General features: G+C 32.9%; 1 protein-coding gene across 1 annotated transcript in view; it reads left to right on the top strand.

Moving 5' to 3' along the window:
* Positions 1-21,631, top strand: part of LOC149966279 (microphthalmia-associated transcription factor-like) — a 110,875-nt gene that overhangs the window by 76,727 nt on the left and 12,517 nt on the right. The window contains exons 4-5 of the mRNA XM_090171337.1: positions 16,097-16,189; positions 19,050-19,236. Coding sequence (XP_090027463.1) covers positions 16,097-16,189; positions 19,050-19,236 — 280 coding nt within the window. The remainder of the gene's footprint in view (positions 1-16,096; positions 16,190-19,049; positions 19,237-21,631) is intronic.

Here is a 21,631-nt window from a genome sequence, read left to right as displayed (position 1 = left end):
TATTATATAATTATATATATTATACTAATTATGAACTTAGTACGTATAAAAATAAGTACTTACTTTAATAACCAAATTATATATGATAACTGTGAATAAATATTTCAGGTGTATTATTTTGGAAAACTGTCCGTAAACAAATTGCCCCCCAAATGACATAGGTCCGCGATCGCGCGTTTTTCCCAATAGGAGGTAATAGTGGTCGGGTGTTAGCGCTGTTGGACGGGTTTTTCGCAGAGTTATGTCCTGGATTTATCATTATTTGGCCCATGGTCTGTTCTGCCGAAGTCACCTGCATGATACGTAAAAAGGGTTCTTTTACGTAGAGCTTTTAATTTAAAAAAAATAAAGCGTAACTTTCAAGGCAATCTTTTTTCGCTTGAAAAATTTAATCACGAACGAAACACTCTCAACAATAGACCCATAACAAAAGAGGGGCCGCAGACGAGGCTTAAGTGAGACCTCTGGACGGAACATCCTGTTTGTGAAATATACAGGCGGAAGTAAGGAAACGGATGTTCCGTCCAAATGCTGAGTTGCCAGGTAAAAATGTTAATTTTCGGCCCCCCAACTTTCAACATGGGTCTATAGCACAAAGAACATTAGAATCGCCATCCGCTACAACAGAGTTGTCACTCTTTCGTGAAAACAGGGAAAAGTCGGGGAATTTTAAAATGGGCTTAAAAAGTCGGCGAATTTTAAGAATTTGTTAAAATTTAGAGAAAAGTCGGGGAATTCAATTTTATCTTGGCAGTTTTTGAAGGTAATTTTACTCTAGATCTATGACAATTTCTATGATTATCATTTATTTCCTTGAAAGTTTCGCAAATTTTTTCAACATTGCAATAACGTTTTCACTGAAATATAAGTTCATTTAAATTAATTTCTGATAAAAGTGAAATATAAAATTAAAATTTTGGCCTTTATAAGTCGGGGAAAATCTCTTAAAATGGTCAGGGAATTCGAATCTCAAAATTGTGCCAACCCTGGCGCACACGGTGCAATACTTGTTTCGAATGCCAAGGAAGATATTTTTTTTAATCTAACGGCCTTAATTACCTGGGCAAAAAAATTGAAATAAAAACTCCCGTTATCGTTACCACTCCTCAGGCTGAAGCCACATATTTTTCATTTGAAATCGTTATTAGCGCTATAGACAGGGTTCGAAATAAAAAACCGTAAAACCCACTTTAAAAAAACACTTTTTTTAAAAACAAAGTGGGTGGTTTTTTATATAAGAAAGACTCAGTTCACACTTATTTTAGTTTTAACACGTGTTTATTCGAAAGTTTTAAATATATGGTTCATAGATTTTACGTCCACAGCCACTATAGTTTTTCTTTTGGTTTTTTAGTTTTTGCGTAGCTACAGGTGTTCCCGTAATTACTTAATACTTAACTTTAAACCATAAGTAAATTGTATTTATTTTTCTGAGCTATTTTCCCCTTTTAAAAATTGAAGCTCCGTGTCCATGTAGGCTGCCATCTTCAACATAATTTTTAAATTTCAAAACCACACTGGGGGGCGCTGCGCGTTCTCGTAAATTTTTCCGCGACAGTTACTGTACTAGGACCAGCTTTTATAGGCTTACAACGTTGCCAGATGTACGATCCGGATCGTGTTTTTACGATAATTTAACCTTTGGTACGATGTACGATATACGATCCGAAGGCAAAATAGGAACTCGCGATAAAGTGGGGGGTTCTCTCGCGATAAAGTGGGGGGTTCTCTCGCGATAAAGTGGGGGGTTCTCTCGCGATAAAGTGGGGGGTTCTCTCGCGATAAAGTGGGGGGTTCTCTCGCGATAAAGTGGGGGGTTCTCTCGCGATAAAGTGGGGGGTTCTCTCTCGATAAAGTGGGGGGTTCTCTCTCGATAAAGTGGGGGGTTCTCTCTCGATAAAGTGGGGGGTTCTCTCTCGATAAAGTGGGGGGTTCTCTCTCGATAAAGTGGGGGGTTCTCTCTCGATAAAGTGGGGGGTTCTCTCGCGATAAAGTGGGGGGTTCTCTCGCGATAAAGTGGGGGGTTCTCTCGCGATAAAGTGGGGGGTTCTCTCGCGATAAAGTGGGGGGTTCTCTCGCGATAAAGTGGGGGGTTCTCTCGCGATAAAGTGGGGGGTTCTCTCGCGATAAAGTGGGGGGTTCTCTCGCGATAAAGTGGGGGGTTCTCTCGCGATAAAGTGGGGGGTTCTCTCGCGATAAAGTGGGGGGTTCTCTCGCGATAAAGTGGGGGGTTCTCTCGCGATAAAGTGGGGGGTTCTCTCGCGATAAAGTGGGGGGTTCTCTCGCGATAAAGTGGGGGGTTCTCTCGCGATAAAGTGGGGGGTTCTCTCGCGATAAAGTGGGGGGTTCTCTCGCGATAAAGTGGGGGGTTCTCTCGCGATAAAGTGGGGGGTTCTCTCGCGATAAAGTGGGGGGCTCTCTCGCGATAAAGTGGGGGGCTCTCTCGCGATAAAGTGGGGGGCTCTCTCGCGATAAAGTGGGGGGCTCTCTCGCGATAAAGTGGGGGGCTCTCTCGCGATAAAGTGGGGGGCTCTCTCGCGATAAAGTGGGGGGCTCTCTCGCGATAAAGTGGGGGCTCTCTCGCGATAAAGTGGGGGCTCTCTCGCGATAAAGTGGGGGCTCTCTCGCGATAAAGTGGGGGGCTCTCTCGCGATAAAGTGGGGGGCTCTCTCGCGATAAAGTGGGGGGCTCTCTCGCGATAAAGTGGGGGGCTCTCTCGCGATAAAGTGGGGGGCTCTCTCGCGATAAAGTGGGGGGCTCTCTCGCGATAAAGTGGGGGGTTCTCTCGCGATAAAGTGGGGGGTTCTCTCGCGATAAAGTGGGGGGTTCTCTCGCGATAAAGTGGGGGGTTCTCTCGCGATAAAGTGGGGGGTTCTCTCGCGATAAAGTGGGGGGTTCTCTCGCGATAAAGTGGGGGGTTCTCTCGCGATAAAGTGGGGGGTTCTCTCGCGATAAAGTGGGGGGTTCTCTCGCGATAAAGTGGGGGGTTCTCTCGCGATAAAGTGGGGGGTTCTCTCGCGATAAAGTGGGGGGTTCTCTCGCGATAAAGTGGGGGGTTCTCTCGCGATAAAGTGGGGGGTTCTCTCGCGATAAAGTGGGGGGTTCTCTCGCGATAAAGTGGGGGGTTCTCTCGCGATAAAGTGGGGGGTTCTCTCGCGATAAAGTGGGGGGTTCTCTCGCGATAAAGTGGGGGGTTCTCTCGCGATAAAGTGGGGGGTTCTCTCGCGATAAAGTGGGGGGTTCTCTCGCGATAAAGTGGGGGGTTCTCTCGCGATAAAGTGGGGGGTTCTCTCGCGATAAAGTGGGGGGTTCTCTCGCGATAAAGTGGGGGGTTCTCTCGCGATAAAGTGGGGGGTTCTCTCGCGATAAAGTGGGGGGTTCTCTCGCGATAAAGTGGGGGGTTCTCTCGCGATAAAGTGGGGGGTTCTCTCGCGATAAAGTGGGGGGTTCTCTCGCGATAAAGTGGGGGGTTCTCTCGCGATAAAGTGGGGGGTTCTCTCGCGATAAAGTGGGGGGTTCTCTCGCGATAAAGTGGGGGGTTCTCTCGCGATAAAGTGGGGGGTTCTCTCGCGATAAAGTGGGGGGTTCTCTCGCGATAAAGTGGGGGGTTCTCTCGCGATAAAGTGGGGGGTTCTCTCGCGATAAAGTGGGGGGTTCTCTCGCGATAAAGTGGGGGGTTCTCTCGCGATAAAGTGGGGGGTTCTCTCGCGATAAAGTGGGGGGTTCTCTCGCGATAAAGTGGGGGGTTCTCTCGCGATAAAGTGGGGGGTTCTCTCGCGATAAAGTGGGGGGTTCTCTCGCGATAAAGTGGGGGGTTCTCTCGCGATAAAGTGGGGGGTTCTCTCGCGATAAAGTGGGGGGTTCTCTCGCGATAAAGTGGGGTCCAAAGTACGATCCGAGTAAAAATTGTTTTCTTTAGAGCGGAAACCTCTATATGTCTCCAAATATTGCGGTTTCATTGGGAAGTTATAATTGTCGCCACGAATCGCAAATATTTTCAAAACACGCGTGTACATAAAGTATACGACATAAAAGGTTTAACAAACTGTTTTTTATTATCTTTAAATAACGTCGAAATCAAAACTCCATACTACGATAATCCAGAGGAAATCGTGTCGCCTCCATGATTCTTCCGGGCTTCCGACTCATTCATTTCTTCCCTCCTCCGTTCAGGAGTGGAATTCCCTTCCTGATTATCTCAAAGATATCCCCAACAGGGCCCAATTCCGAAAGGCCCTTGCTGCGTACCTGAACCTGTACGACTAGCTCCTCCTTGTCTCGACGTGATGGGTTTATAACCCTTTGTAGAAAATTGGAAATTCCCAAATCCCCAGTAGCCCAATTATCCCCATCGTAAAGCGGTAGCTGTCAACTCCGCGGGTGACTTGCCAACAAAAGGCTAACTGCCGAGGGCGAACTGACCTTTTACGACTGATTTGACCTTCCTTTCCCCGTTCACGTTTTAGCGTCTTCTGTGAGAGTTTTCCAAAACCAGGTAACTCTAATTATTCGGTTTGTCTAAAATTTAATTTAAATTAACCGTGTTCGCAATTAGCTACCTTATTTCCAAAACCAGGTAACTCTAATTATTCGGTTTGTCTAAAAATTAATTTAAATTAACAGTGTTCGCAATTCGCTACCTTATTTCCAAAACCAGGTAACTCTAATTATTCGGTTTGTCTAAAAATTAATTTAAATTAACCGTGTTCGCAATTCGCTACCTTATTTCCAAAACCAGGTAACTCTAATTATTCGGTTTGTCTAAAATTTAATTTAAATTAACCGTGTTCGCAATTCGCTACCTTATTTCCAAAACCAGGTAACTTTGAAAAATTCATTGTCGATAAAATTAGTCTTGTTAAGTTAATGTACAAGATGATTGGAACTAAGAATGGAAACTGAAATTTTTTTTTAATTAAGGTCCTTAATTATTGTATAACCAACATTTTATATCGAGGTTTCAAATATTATCGTTACTTCTATCGTTTAATAAATTCGGTTTCGTATGATATATTACGCGTTCAACACTTCTAAACACGTATCAACTATTATTTTTTAATTTTCTTACTTTACGGCCGAGATATGGTTCGTTTTGGGGTGAAACATGAATTATATTATACACTTATAATATAACGCATGTATGCTGGTAACGTATTTGCAAAATGAAAATGTATGACCACCCGTTAAGGGATTAGTGGTCGTCCTCACACGGCCATCCACAAACTCTGCCTCCCAGACGCTGGGATACAGGACTACGCCACTACTCCCGGCTAAGTCTTAAACTCCCTCGCATCATTTATTTACGTACTACGCCGTATAATCGTATCCTGCCAAGCCGTTTAGTTGTTAAGCCTATGCCTTATAAGCAGATGATTGCGAAAACGGATGTTCCGTCCAAGGGCAACGCTGCCAGCTAATATTTTTAAACTGTGGCCCCCGACTATTAATGTGTCGTTTAATTTCACATTTTAATACCATTAGTTATGATAATACTCGTAGAATAACCCAAAAACCACAACACTTGGTCGTCGATCAAATTAGACGAGGGGATTCCGTTAGTAGACTTATTTCACTAGTTTATTACAAAAAAGTGATTGGGTAAAAAAGCAAAATTTTTGGAAATCCTGTCCATGAAGTAGTTAGTAAAATTTTAATTTAGATAAAGACAAAAATGTAAGTTGAAGAAAATTCGTAAATTTCTGATAATAGTAACAAAGTTAAGTTGTATAATTTCGTACCTAAAAATGTCAGATTCCAATTCCCTAACTTTCCGCTGAAAATATTGTGGCTACCATGTAAAAACAAACTTGTTCCAAATCGCGATTTAAAACATGATTTAAGCTAGGAGCAACAAACACAAGGAGAACGCAGCTAGCCTTTAACACGCTAACGAAGGGTTGTGTACGAATTTCATTGGACGAGCGTCACGAGCCTTTACGCTGAACGTTTTACGGGCGGGGGGGAAGGCAATTTCCGAATTTTCCCCTTCCGACGGCAGCAGGCGCTAAAGCGTCTAACCAATGAAAAATGTTCGCAAGAAAATGCACGACTTTTGACGGGTTGCGTTCTCCTTGCTGTGTTTGTTGCTCCTAGGCGCAGACGATGTGCGGGGTTACAAACCCGAGTCTATAAAAATTTTACGAATAATAAACAAGACTGATGTTTTCAGTTTCTTTCAAATATTTAATGTTTTTCAATCAAACGAAGGCAGTTTTATAAAAATATTTGAATTTGTTCTTTTTTACTTTAAAATCAGCCAAAAACATTGTACACACAAGAAACATTTAAATTCAATCATCCGAACAAATATTTTCTTACATTCCATCATTGACTTTTAAATTTCCTTCATAAAGCAACGGGTGATAATCTATTTGGATAAATTTTCTTATTTCTACTTTGGATAATAGATGGCCATAGGAGTCAAATATTTTCCAATTTAAATTAAAGCAAGAATACCAACTTAGCAATATAGATGGTTTGTTGCTCCTAGATTTAAGTCAGGTTGGCTTTTGAGAAAAGGCATATTTCTACAACCCTCGTTAGTTTTTTTGCGACCGAAAATTATCGCAACGCTCCCTTGTGTTCGCCAGTGAAAGCTAGATAGGTAGCGGCTAAAGCAGACGCTATTAGTTTTTCCTCATCCTTATTCGTAAATTTGACTTAATAAATAATGATACTTGCATTTTAATACAATTTTCGCATCGTTTGCTTATATTTTGGTAAGTTTATTTAAAGGGAACCTCAGGTATTTAGTGTGGAACAGCAACGTTTGCAGCTCTGGCCGCTCTTGCCTTCGGCTTTGAAAATGTTTGGCGCCACTGTACAGGGAAACTTGGAAAACTAAAGGGGTCTTCCATAAAGATTGCTTTGCCGGTTATTTTCGATTTAATTTGTCTGTAGCAGACGCTGGATCATAGGCGCAACCTCGTTTCGGTCGCAAATACATTTTCTTTTCGTTTGTGGCTGGCAGGTTATATTCCCTTTAAGAAAAACCGTTCTTATGACTTTTTAATTTGTCGGTCGCAAATACATTATCTTTTCGTTTGAAGCCAAACGAACACGTTCTTCAATTTATTTTAGACGCGAATCAAAAACAATCTACTTGGAAATGAAATGTAAATGTGTTTTTGTACGTTCTACCGTTTTGGGACGCGATGTACCTGTTGGTGCATTTTTACGTAGCTGTTTATGATTCCACAATACGTAGCGTATTTCTGCCGCATAAACACACACACCTGAACTGCCGATTTTTGAGATTTAGTTGGTTGCAGACGTAAAAAAGCATGCTTTCGAATAATTAGACGGCGAACCGGCATTTGAAGAAAAACTAAGAATCCTGACATTTTTTCCCAAGTTACGGTTTGCGCTTAAAGTATTCTTTACGGAAAGAACTTTCCTAAGTTAACTAAGTTAAATTTAAAAATAAGAGTTTTGAATTCTAACCAAAATATGTAAGTAATAGTGTTTCTTTAAAAAAAGTATTTTTGCGGGTGATTTACTATAGAGTGCTAGCAGTTGATGCGTTTTTAAAAGTTAGTGACGTCACAGCCGTAGCTTCCGTAGTGGTTGTCATGAAAACTCCCGTTTTTTCTCAATAGACGTTTAACATTGGTGACGTCGTAGGGTTTCAAGCTGCTGGCACTCTATAGATAGGATGAAAAAATTAGCGAATAAGTAGATTAGTCAATTAAGAAAAGGGATAATAACGATAAACCCTAAACAAATTTGTAAAAAATTAAAAACTTACTAATAGCTCGTACCGAAAGGTCTTCGAGCAAACAAAAAGACGCGAAACTCGGACCAAATAGATCTTCGAGTGAAAAACTAAATTAAATTTAATGAAATAGCCAGAAATTCCAACGGTAGACCGGTTTCGTCCTATTTGTGACTCGTCAGTACCGTGGGGGAAATCTGGCTCGCGACTATTACACCGAATAGAGAAACTAAGCCTAAATATTAAAAATTTCAGAATGAGTTGCGTAGCAACGGAAAGCCGAATAGTATATACACAATGTTAAGTTTAAAGGAACCACCTATGGACTGCATTACTATAGATAGGCTTAACGTCTTTTGAGGAAAAAATTAAATTTTAAAGCTTAATTCTATTCATTTTATATCTCTATTTTACTACAAAACGGTAATAGTGAGTGTAGGGAGCGTTTGGCACGCGTGGCATGAAGGGCTTGCCACCACCCTCCTACGCATTTTTAACCCGGCCACCTGAATTAATGGCATTAAAAGTCAGTAGTTGATATTAGCTTATTTGATTATTTTTATAAATTCATATTTTAATTGATAATTCCTATAATGCTATCTTCCTAAAATAATTTCGAAGGGCAGAACATAAACATGTAAGTGATTGTACAAGCTTATAAGTTCCCAATTATAAACTTTAATTTAGTGTTTGGTTTGTATAACTGTAGTGTGTGTGGATGTAATTAGACGCGTACACACTCCAAATGTGGAGTGTACGAGAGCGGAAATGTAGGTTATATGCCGGTACCTGTACGTTTTGGTTTTACACCATATTGTTCATTGCATTTCGTCGTAAACACACTTTACGGGGAAACTGGAATATGTAATAAACCTAGCGTTATTACAATTTTGTTGGTATTATGTAAATACTATTAATGCTATAAATAAATGCAGGTGAGGGGGAAAAGGCCGGGGAATTTGAAAATAGGCCTCAACAGTTGGGGGGGGGGGGAGGCAGTTAAATTTGAAAATAAAATAGGCCTCAACAGTCGGGGGTAAAAGCCGGGTAAATTTTAAAATAAAGTAGGCCTCAACAGTCGGGGGTAAAAGCCGGGTAAATTTTAAAATAAAGTAGGCCTCAACAGTCGGGGGTAAAAGCCGGGTAAATTTTAAAATAAAGTAGGCCTCAACAGTCTGGGGAAAAGGCCGGGTAAATTTTAAAATAAAATAGGCCTCAACAGTCGGGGGTAAAAGCCGGGTAAATTTTAAAATAAAATAGGCCTCAACAGTCGGGGGAAAAGGCCGGGTAAATTTGAAAATAAAATAGGCCTCAAAGTTTGTGGGTGAAATCAGGGAATTTGAAAACAGGCCTCAAAAATTCTGAGTGAAATCGGTTAACAAAAGTGAGCCCGAAAATGATTTTAGATAATTCCTCCCATGTTCCGTACGGGTTTACTCTCCTTTGAAGGAGGGGACGATTTTAAATGGGTAGATACGAGTTTCAAAATTACCCATTTATCGTTTCAATCTTAAAACAATCCATTTTATCAGGCGAAATAATGATACGCCATTGTGATAATCTTTCGTTGACACTATTGCCATATTTTGAAAAAGACTATCTTCACGTAGACCATCTTAATAACCAGAAATCGACAACGACGACCTTATGTACCTGGAATAAATACTAAAAATAAAGATTGGTTTCATGGCAAAATGTGGGCGGCGTTTTTTTTTGAAAAAAACCACGTTTGTTTATTAGTAGCCAGTGTATTTCCTGAATATTCGCGACCGAAAACTATCGCAACGCCCCCTTTGGTTCGCCATCGTAACTTAGCTAGGTAGCGGCTAAGGCAGACGCTATTGCTATTAGTTTTTCTTCATCGTTATTCGTAAATTTTGCTTTATAAATAATGATACTTGATTTTAATATTATTTTTGCATCGTTGCATTACATTTTAATAAGTTTATTTAAGAAAAAACGCTCTTATAACGTTTTAATTTGTCCTTAGCAGACGCTAGATCATATTCTGATTTAAATATATTTGATTTAATATCAGTAACTTAAATAAGTGATTTTCTTTAAAATTATTAATTAATTTAAATCACCTATTATACTTCAATATATTTATGAAAACTAGGCTAGCTAATAATATCAATTTAGAGCAAACTAAACTTAGGTCACTACAATCTTTTTTTAATCGATACATCTTTTTATAATTGTTTTAAATTAATAAAAATCGTTTTTATAATTGTTTTAAATTAATAAAAATCGTTTTTATAATTGTTTTAAATTAATAAAAATCGTTTTTATAATTGTTTTTAATTAATAAAAATCGTTTTTATAATTGTTTTTAATTAATAAAAATCGTTTTTATAATTGTTTTTAATTAATAAAAATCGTTTTTATAATTGTTTTAAATTAATAAAAATCGTTTTTATAATTGTTTTAAATTAATAAAAATCGTTTTTATTATTGTTATAAATTAATAAAAATCGTTTTTATAAATTAATAAAAATCGTTTTTATAATTGTTTTAAATTAATAAAAATCGTTTTTATAATTGTTTTAAATTAATAAAAATCGTTTTTATAATTGTTTTAAATTAATAAAAATCGTTTTTATAATTGTTTTAAATTAATAAAAATCGTTTTTATAATTGTTTTAAATTAATAAAAATCGTTTTTATAATTGTTTTAAATTAATAAAAATCGTTTTTATAATTGTTTTAAATTAATAAAAATCGTTTTTATAATTGTTTTAAATTAATAAAAATCGTTTTTATAATTGTTTTATATTAATAAAAATCGTTTTTTATAATTGTTTTATATTAATAAAAATCGTTTTTTATAATTGTTTTATATTAATAAAAATCGTTTTTTATAATTGTTTTAAATTAATAAAAATCGTTTTTTATTATTGATTTAAATTAATAATCGTTTTTTATTGTTTTAAATTAATAAAAATCGTTTTTTATTGTTTTAAATTAATAAAAATCGTTTTTATAATTGTTTTAAATTAATAAAAATCGTTTTTATTATTGTTTTAAATTAATAAAAATCGTTTTTTATTGTTTTAAATTAATAAAAATCGTTTTTTATTATTGTTTTAAATTAATAAAAATCGTTTTTTATTATTGTTTTAAATTAATAAAAATCGTTTTTATAATTGTTTTAAATTAATAAAAATCGTTTTTATTATTGTTATAAATTAATAAAAATCGTTTTTATAAATTAATAAAAATCGTTTTTATAATTGTTTTAAATTAATAAAAATCGTTTTTATAATTGTTTTAAATTAATAAAAATCGTTTTTATAATTGTTTTAAATTAATAAAAATCGTTTTTATAATTGTTTTAAATTAATAAAAATCGTTTTTATAATTGTTTTAAATTAATAAAAATCGTTTTTATAATTGTTTTAAATTAATAAAAATCGTTTTTATAATTGTTTTAAATTAATAAAAATCGTTTTTATAATTGTTTTAAATTAATAAAAATCGTTTTTATAATTGTTTTATATTAATAAAAATCGTTTTTTATAATTGTTTTATATTAATAAAAATCGTTTTTTATAATTGTTTTATATTAATAAAAATCGTTTTTTATAATTGTTTTAAATTAATAAAAATCGTTTTTTATTATTGATTTAAATTAATAATCGTTTTTTATTGTTTTAAATTAATAAAAATCGTTTTTTATTGTTTTAAATTAATAAAAATCGTTTTTTATTGTTTTAAATTAATAAAAATCGTTTTTATAATTGTTTTAAATTAATAAAAATCGTTTTTATTATTGTTTTAAATTAATAAAAATCGTTTTTTATTGTTTTAAATTAATAAAAATCGTTTTTTATTATTGTTTTAAATTAATAAAAATCGTTTTTTATTATTGTTTTAAATTAATAAAAATCGTTTTTATAATTGTTTTAAATTAATAAAAATCGTTTTTTATTGTTTTAAATTAATAAAAATAGTTTTTTATTATTGTTTTAAATTAATAAAAATCGTTTTTTATAATTGTTTTAAATTAATAAAAATCGTTTTTATAATTGTTTTAAATTAATAAAAATCGTTTTTTATTGTTTTAAATTAATAAAAATAGTTTTTTATTATTGTTTTAAATTAATAAAAATCGTTTTTTATTATTGTTTTAAATTAATAAAAATCGTTTTTATTGTTTTAAATTAATAAAAAGCGTTTTTTATTGTTTTAAATTAATAAAAATCGTTTTTATAATTGTTTTAAATTAATAAAAATCGTTTTTATAATTGTTTTAAATTAATAAAAATCGTTTTTATAATTGTTTTAAATTAATAAAAATCGTTTTTATAATTGTTTTAAATTAATAAAAATCGTTTTTATAATTGTTTTAAATTAATAAAAATCGTTTTTATAATTGTTTTATATTAATAAAAATCGTTTTTTATAATTGTTTTATATTAATAAAAATCGTTTTTTATAATTGTTTTATATTAATAAAAATCGTTTTTTATAATTGTTTTAAATTAATAAAAATCGTTTTTTATTATTGATTTAAATTAATAATCGTTTTTTATTGTTTTAAATTAATAAAAATCGTTTTTTATTGTTTTAAATTAATAAAAATCGTTTTTATAATTGTTTTAAATTAATAAAAATCGTTTTTATTATTGTTTTAAATTAATAAAAATCGTTTTTTATTGTTTTAAATTAATAAAAATCGTTTTTTATTATTGTTTTAAATTAATAAAAATCGTTTTTTATTATTGTTTTAAATTAATAAAAATCGTTTTTATAATTGTTTTAAATTAATAAAAATCGTTTTTATAATTGTTTTAAATTAATAAAAATCGTTTTTATTATTGTTATAAATTAATAAAAATCGTTTTTATAATTGTTTTAAATTAATAAAAATCGTTTTTTATAATTGTTTTAAATTAATAAAAATCGTTTTTTATAATTGTTTTATATTAATAAAAATCGTTTTTATTATTGTTTTAAATTAATAAAAATCGTTTTTTATAATTGTTTTAAATTAATAAAAATCGTTTTTATAATTGTTATAAATTAATAAAAATCGTTTTTATAATTGTTATAAATTAATACAAATTGTTTTTTAAGAAACTACACTGCCTACTAATAAGCAACCTTTTTTCCAAAATGGCGGAGGTTGCATTTTGGCGTGAAACCAGTCTATAAATTTTAGGATTTATTCTCGGTACACAGGTCGCCGTTGTATAATGTCTGCTGGTAGGGCGCGAGCACGTATTTGAGGTGCGAGTCGATGAATAATCTATCATCAACTAATTGCGCGCTATTTATATACCGCGTTATTTCTCTGTTAAATAACACGTGCACGAATACAGATTTACCCTCTTTTTGTGGCGTTAGTACGATGCGGACGGGGTCCAAATTTTCCATTCAAAATAACGATGATATGCGCGAAAAGAATGATTTGAAAATTCAAGCTTTTTGGCGAACGAAAACTTCTCTGTATTTTAATCTAGTCAATGGCGATTCCCAAATATAGAGCTCCAATTTTCTGTTTGAAATCAGGGGATTTGAAAATACGCTGCTAAAGGTCGGTTGGAAATCGGGAAATTTGAAAATACGCTTCCAAGGATCTGTTTGAAATCGGGGGATTTGAAAATACGCTGCTAAAGGTCGGTTGGAAATCGGGGAATTTGAAAATACGCTTCAAAGGATCTGTTTGAAATCGGGGGATTGGAAAATACGCTTCAAAAGGTCGGTTGGAAATCGGGGAATTTGAAAATACGCTTCAAAGGATCTGTTTGAAATCGGGGGATTTGAAAATTCGCTTCAAAAGGTCGGTTGGAAATCGGGGAATTTGAAAATACGCTTCAAAGGATCTGTTTGAAATCGGGGGATTTGAAAATACGCTGCTAAAGGTCGGTTGGAAATCGGGGAATTTGAAAATACGCTTCAAAGGATCTGTTTGAAATCGGGGGATTTGAAAATACGCTGCTAAAGGTCGGTTGGAAATCGGGGAATTTGAAAATACGCTTCAAAGGATCTGTTTGAAATCGGGGGATTTGAAAATACGCTTCAAAAGGTCGGTTGGAAATCGCGGAATTTGAAAATACGCTTAAAGCCTTCAATAGGTCGGTTTTAAATCGGGGAATTTGAAAATACGCTTCAAGCCTTCAATAGGTCGGTTTTAAATCCGGAAATTTGAAAATATGCTTCAAAAGGTCGGTTTGAAATCGGGCAATTTGAAAATTCGCTTCAAAAGGTCAGTATGAAATCTGGGAATTTGCAAAATACGCTTCAAAAGGTCAGTTTGAAATCGGGGATTTTAAAATACGCCTCAAGATGTCGGGGTGAAATCGAGGAATTGGAAAATACCCTGATTTCCAACCGACATTTTGAACCGTATTTTCAAAGTCCCTGATTTCCAACCGACCTTTTGAAGCATATTTTTAAATTCCCCGATTTCCAACCGACCTTTAGCAGCGTATTTTCAAATCCTTCGATTTCAAACAAATGATATTTTTTAGAGATTTTCGCTCAGCTTTTTATTGCCAAAATTAGACAAATTACTTAACTTTAAGTCCAGTTTATATTTTAGTACAAAAGGTACTCCAAGTTATGTTTTAGCTACAACACATATGCTTCAAAAGGTCGGTTCGAAATCAGGGATTTTGAAAATACGCTTCAAAAGGTCGGTTTGAAATCAGGGACTTTGAAAATACGCTTCAAAATGTCGGTTGGAAATCAGGGTATTTTCCAATTCCTCGATTTCACCCCGACATCTTGAGGCGTATTTTAAAATCCCCCGATTTCAAACTGACCTTTTGAAGCGTATTTTCAAAGTCCCTGATTTCCAACCGACCTTTTGAAGCGTATTTTTAAAGTGCCTGATTTCCAACCGACCTTTTGAAGCGTATTTTCAAAGTCCCTGATTTCAAACCGACCTTTTGAAGCGTATTTTCAAAATCCCTGATTTCGAACCGACCTTTTGAAGAATATGTGTTGTAGCTAAAACATAACTTGGAGTACCTTTTGTACTAAAATATAAACTGGACTTAAAGTTAAGTAATTTGTCTAATTTTGGCAATAAAAAGCTGAGCGAAAATCTCTAAAAAATGATATCAAAGAAAATCAGAAAAAAATTGTGCCAAAACTGTATGCAATCCTATAAATCCATTTCTTTTTGGTGTCCTAAATTTGTTATATTTTGAGCCTATGGCTAAAATCAAACCGAGAAAGATTTATTTTGCAATTTTTTTTCGATAAGCCATGGCCTTCTGGAGAATCGTAATCTTGGCGAAACAGATTGCCCTGCATGGGATGATCAAGATTACATTTTTTAAGGGTATTCAGTCTACTTTTAAATATATCTCGGAGAATTCCAGTTCGATATTTTATTTTTAAAATTTTATTTATGTTTAAAATAATTTTGAGACCTGGAAACCTGGTCAAACTAAAGGTTATAAACCGGTCTGAAATCTGAGCTTAAAGCTTAAGGTGCGCTTAGAGCTTATATCAAAACTGTAGGTGGGTCTAAAGGTGAGGTGAAAACCATTTTTACAGAAGATAGATATATAGATTATTATTATTATTAATATATATATATATCTACCTATATAGGCCCTTATATATATATATATATATATATATATATATATATATATATATATAAGGGCCTAAAACCAGTGTTATGGCTGCAAAGGGTAGGCTTAAAGCTGAAGATAATATCAAATTTTGAAGGTCCGCCAAAACCAATGTGGGCAACACGTGGGCTTAAAGCTAATAACATCACAGCTAAAAATGAGCAAAAACCAAGTGGGTTTAAAGCTAATAACATCAAAGTGAAGGTGGGCTGAAATCAATATCATCACTATGTGGGCCTAAAGATAATATCGAAATAAATAGATAGGCTTAAAGCAACGAAATCTTAAGCCTGGCTTAAAGCTATCGGAGCTAAAGATGGGTGTCGTGTTTAAGGTAGCCTCAAAACTATTTAAGTTAAGTGTACAAAACTAATAATGTAATAACTTTATCAAAACAATAGGCTAATAACTCAAACTAAACAAGTGGCCAAGATTTACAAAATACACTATTGCTTCTGTTTTCAGTGTAATACTTGACAGAAAGCTGATAAAATTGACCAAAAACAATTATCTAATCTGGGTTATTGTATTGAACTCTAGATATATTCGTAATCTTTTATCTGGATAAAAATAAATGGCAATTGTTCTCCTAGACTGATATCGCTTCGGAGTATACAGACTTTGGATGGATTTAAAATCGTACTCGGCGCGAACGAGAAAAATGGGTTAGCTTAGATATTCTTTAATTTCTCCTCGTCAATTCTTAAGGGAAATTACGCTGAATAATGTAAACGATTTTATTGCGCTGTGATAAATGAAGTTTGATTTAATTTGGAAATTGTTTTTGTAGTTGGACGAGCTTTGGGATGATATCCAGTCTTTGGGCGCCGTTATGGACTCTGACGTCAATCTGTTAGAGCCCATCATCAACTTGCCCAACACGGTGAGTAGTCGTTGCTTTTCACCTTCGTACACCCAATACTATAGACAGTATATTCTCTATTGGATTGTTCACGGCCCTTTCTCATTGTAGTACGTGCTGTCATAAGAATATAACGTATCCGGGAATGTTTAGTAACCAAGCTTCACACTCATTTTAACTATATATTAAAATTAATGACTCTTCTCTCCTCATATACTTAAAATAATTAAAATAATACTAGCTACTTATGCTAATACACTAATTAAAAAGACGAAGACAACGATATTAAAAAGTGCGCAAGAAAAGTTTATTTTAAAGAAATTAATATTGGACCGGACTAGTTTGGGACACGTTGTTGCCGTCATGACTTAACTAATTATATACCAAGCGAACAGATTTAACTAATATTTTAAAACTTATAAATCAAACAAAAGTAATATTTAAATTTTAACTAATAAATCAAACAAAAGTAATATTTAAATTTTAACTAATAAATCAAATAAAAGTAATATTTAAAAACTAATAAATCAAACAAATGTAATATTTACATTTTAACTAATAAATCAAATAAAAGTAATATTTAAATTTTTACCAATAAATCAAACAAAAGTAATATTTAAATTTTAACTAATAACTAAACAAAAGTCATATTTAAAAACTAATAACCAAACAAAAGTAATATTTAAAAACTAATAAACCAAAGAAAAGTAATATTTAAAAACTAATAAACCAAAGAAAAGTAATATTTAAAAACTAATAAACCAAAGAAAACTAATATTTAAAAACTAATAAATCAATAAAAACTAATTAAAATTTTAACTAATAAATCAAATAAAAGTAATATTTAAAAACTAATAAATCAAACAAATGTAATATTTACATTTTAACTAATAAATCAAACAAATGTAATATTTAAATTTTTACCAATAAATCAAACAAAAGTAATATTTAAATTTTAACTAATAACCAAACAAAAGTCATATTTAAAAACTAATAACCAAACAAAAGTAATATTTAAAAAGTAATATTTAAAAACTAATAAATCGAACATTATTTAAAAACTAATAAACCAAAGAAAACTAATATTTAAAAACTAATAAATCAATAAAAACTAATTTAAATTTTAACTAATAAATCAATAAAAACTAATTTAAATTTTAACTAATAAATCAATAAAAACTAATTTAAATTTTAACTAATAAATCAAACAAAAGTAATATTTAAATTTTAACTAATAAATCAATCAAAAGTAATATTTAAATTTTAACTAATTAATCAAACAAAAGTAATATTTAAATTTTAACTAATAAATCAATCAAAAGTAATATTTAAATTTTAACTAATAAATCAATCAAAACTAATATTTACATTTTAACTACTAAATCATTCAAAACTAATGCTTAATAAATATTTCTAATACAAATAGTTTTATCTAATATTTCTAAATTGACTTAACTAATATTTATAATACAAATAGTTTTATCTAATATTTCTAAATTGACTTAACCAATAATTATAATACATGGTTGGCATATAACCAGCCATACCGGTTATAGCCACCTGGTTAAAACCGGATATAGCCACTTGAAAAAATCCGGATTTTTTTGGCTTTTTAAAAAAAAATACAATATAAATATTTTAGTAAATTAATAGTTTTTATTTAGAAATTTAGTTTATTTTGTTTCATATTTAGAAACCAGTTTACTTTGGCCAGTTTTTTGGACTGTTTAAAGTTCGAAAGTTCGCTGCCTCGCTTCTGTCGGTGCGTCATACACAAAAACTGGGGGGAATTTCCCGAGGAAATCAAAAGAATTCAGTTATTTTATATAGTTATTTCGCTTTGTTTGTTTAGTTTCTTATTTACGACAATAACTGCAGACAATTTCTACTTAAATAAGTAAAAGGTACTGGTTATATTTTAGCCGGTTATAACCGATAAAAACCGGTTATAGCCAATTAAAACCACTGGTCTGGATTTTTTCAAATAAAGCCGGTTTTTTTCAACCCTGTTATAATACAAATAGTTTTATCTAATATTTCTAAATTGACTTAAAACTATTTGTATTATAAATATTAGTTATCTAATATTTCTAAATTGACTTAACTAATATTTACAAATTAATAGATTTTAATTAATTTGAAAATTAATAGATTTTAATTAATTTGAAAATTAATAGGTTTTAATTAAATTGAAAATTAATAGGTTTTAATTAAATTGAAAATTAATAGGTTTTAATTAAATTGAAAATTAATAGGTTTTAATTAAATTGAAAATTAATAGGTTTTAATTAAATTGAAAATTAATAGGTTTTAATTAAATTGAAAATTAATAGGTTTTAATTAAATTGAAAATTAATAGGTTTTAATTAAATTGAAAATTAATAGGTTTTAATTAATTTGAAAATTAATAGGTTTTAATTAATTTGAAAATTAATAGGTTTTAATTAATTTGAAAATTAATAGGTTTTAATTAATTTGAAAATTAATAGGTTTTAATTAATTTGAAAATTAATAGGTTTTAATTAAATTGAAAATTAATAGGTTTTAATTAAATTGAAAATTAATAGGTTTTAATTAAATTGAAAATTAATAGGTTTTAATTAATTTGAAAATTAATAGGTTTTAATTAATTTGAAAATTAATAGGTTTTAATTAATTTGAAAATTAATAGGTTTTAATTAAGTCGCGAATTTGTGGCTTTTAACTGAAAACTCAAGCCTATGACTTTTTAATTATTAGCTAAGCCTAACTAATAATGGAACTCTAATTATCACCGTGATTTTTAACTGAATTAGTAAAAATATTTGAATCGAACAACCTCACTATAAACGAAACCAATGGGATATAATGATTAATAATTTTCCCCCTATATAACTGAAAGGTTCCAAATATCACATCGGGTGGAACCCAATATTTGGAGCTGTTCCCGCTGGAAAACGGTGGAAAGGTGTCCGCTTCCTGTCCCGCCGAGTTGTCCCCGGGCTCCGTGTCCCAAGACGACACCTTCCTGGGCGCCGACATCCAGGCCATCGTCAAGGACCGCCAGAAGAAGGACAACCACAACATGAGTAAGCTGCCTCCTTTTCCCTGATCACCCATCCTTCTTTTGGCACGTATGAGCGGTGATGGGCACGCTCCGCTCATTTTAGAGAGGGTTGGAGTCGGAATGAGCGCTAACTTTCGAATAATTGAGAGCGGAGCTGCCTCTACATTTTGTTATCAATGAGCGAGACGATCGGGAACTTAAATTTTAGCTTTATTAAATGAGCTCGGAAGGTGAGCGCGACGACCCGAGGTGTTACACACCGATTTTGTTCAAACTCGGGGGGTTGGTAGACCTTCATGTAACTTGAAATATCCGAAAGGGATTTTATTCCATGAGCAACGGTTTTTCCATGGCAACGAAAAATATTTTTGACAACTTAAAATGGAAATTTTCCCATTGAAAATAACATGGGATTTTGACCGATTACAAGGGTCCCCTGTGAAACATTTTACAAAATTGAAAAAAAGTTAATTATAAAAAAATTGATAAAAATTGACGAAAAAAATTAAAATTTGTCACATTTTTATCAATTTTTTTAAATTATTTCACAGGGAAATCGGTCAAAATCCCATGTTATTTTATGTTGTCAAAAACATTTTTCGTTGCCATGGCAAACCCGTTGCTCATTGAATAAAATCCCTTTAGGATTTTTCAAGTTACATGAAGGTCTACCAACCCCCCGAGTTTGAACCAAATCGGTGTGTAACACCTCGGGTAGTCTCCTTGTTAGTCATAGATAGCTTTTAAAATCACATTATTTTATGGTAGCTCTAGAATTTATTTTGTTGAATAAATGGGTAGTTTGATGGAATTAGTTTAGGTTTTCAGTGGTTTTTCAATTTTCAACGTTCGTTGGCCTGTTTTATGAGACGAGCGGATTTTATTATATTTTCTTTGAACTGAGCGCGAGAGAGCTTTAGCAGTATTCAATTTGAAAAGAAGAAAAGAAATTGGCTATCAGTCAGCGCGTTTGATATGAGCTTATACCGCATTTACTGAAGGTGGGGCCCTAGCCACTAACAAAGGAGACTACCCGAGGTGGTTATCACCGATTTTGTTGAAACTCGGGGGTTATTTAGACCTTATGGTAGAATGAAGATTGCCAAAGGGAAAAGTTGCAATGGGCTTCAGTTTTCTTATGGCAACCAAAAATGTTTTTGATCTCTCCATTTAAAAAAGCATGGGATTTTCTCGGTTACCCAAATTTTGTTAAAATTTAACCAAAATTGATCAATTTTAGCCAAAATAATTGATCAATTTTACCCAAAATTGGTCAAATTCATCTTTTTGGGTAAGTTTTGAAAATTTAATTTTTTCAAATTTTTTAAGTAATTAAGTACCCTGTGAAACCGAGAAAATCCCATGCTTTTTTAAATGGAGTTTTTTGGTTTTGAGAGATCAAAAACATTTTCAGTTGCCATGGGAAAACTAAAGCCCATTGCAACTTTTCCCTTTGGAATTTTTCATACTACCATAAGGTCTACCTAACCCCCGAGTTACAACAAAATCGGTGATAACCACTTCGGGTAGTCTCCTTGTAAGTTGGTGGGGACCTATGTAAGGAAAGCATAAAAACGCAAAACTCATGTCCCGGAGCTAAGCTTATGTCAAGAGAACAAAGGTTTTTCAAATAATAAAGCAACAAGCCTGATATGTTTTTCTCTTAAACCGAATCAGTGGAAAATCTATTGATTTCATCAGTGGTGGGGGCCCATAGGCCTGTGCCTAGTAGGCTTACTCCTTAATCCGCCACTGAGTGTATATGAGTGAGATAAATGATCTAAACCACTCACGAGAAGAGCGTGAGATACAAATAAGTCTGGCTAGCATGAGCGGCTTGTGAGCTGAGATTAAATTATCAAAAAACGCCCATCACTGTGTATGAGAGGAAAAAATAACCATTAAGGCTTGGTCTAAAAAAAATATTTCGGAATTTCATCTCGAAGCTGACGACGCGTGTGATTCGGAGTGAATAGATGGAAGAGATAGTTATCTCTAAGGCGAGGTGACGAACGTGTCGTTTTGAATCGGTTTCCGCTCCACCGGGCTTCCTCTGTCATATACCTTCTCCAGTTTCATTGAGGGTTTCGTGTCCCTACAGCGACGATTACTAATTGGATAAATAACAAGTCGGCCCAGCACTTATATTAGTTTCACCGAAAATGTGTACTTATTGCTACTTAAAGGGAGTATGCGCTTTCATGTTTCTGGTGGATCAACGAATTGGTCCTTTCTGCCACCAGGTTTAACCATGGAGGAAGAGGGAGGAGGCTTTATGAATAACCTTTTTACCCGGGGAGCTTGATGCCAACTCCCACAGGGTAGGAGAGTGGGGGCTGACAAAAAAATGGAGTACGCCTAAACACTAAAAGAGGGCGCCAAATAGGGAACGCGTGAGATGACACGAAAACCGACGG

The sequence above is a fragment of the Leiobunum rupestre genome, chromosome 1, assembly GCF_980474605.1.
Source record: "Leiobunum rupestre chromosome 1, qqLeiRupe1.1.hap1, whole genome shotgun sequence".
Taxonomy (NCBI): domain Eukaryota; kingdom Metazoa; phylum Arthropoda; class Arachnida; order Opiliones; family Sclerosomatidae; genus Leiobunum; species Leiobunum rupestre.
This window is presented reverse-complemented; position numbering and strand designations above follow the sequence as displayed.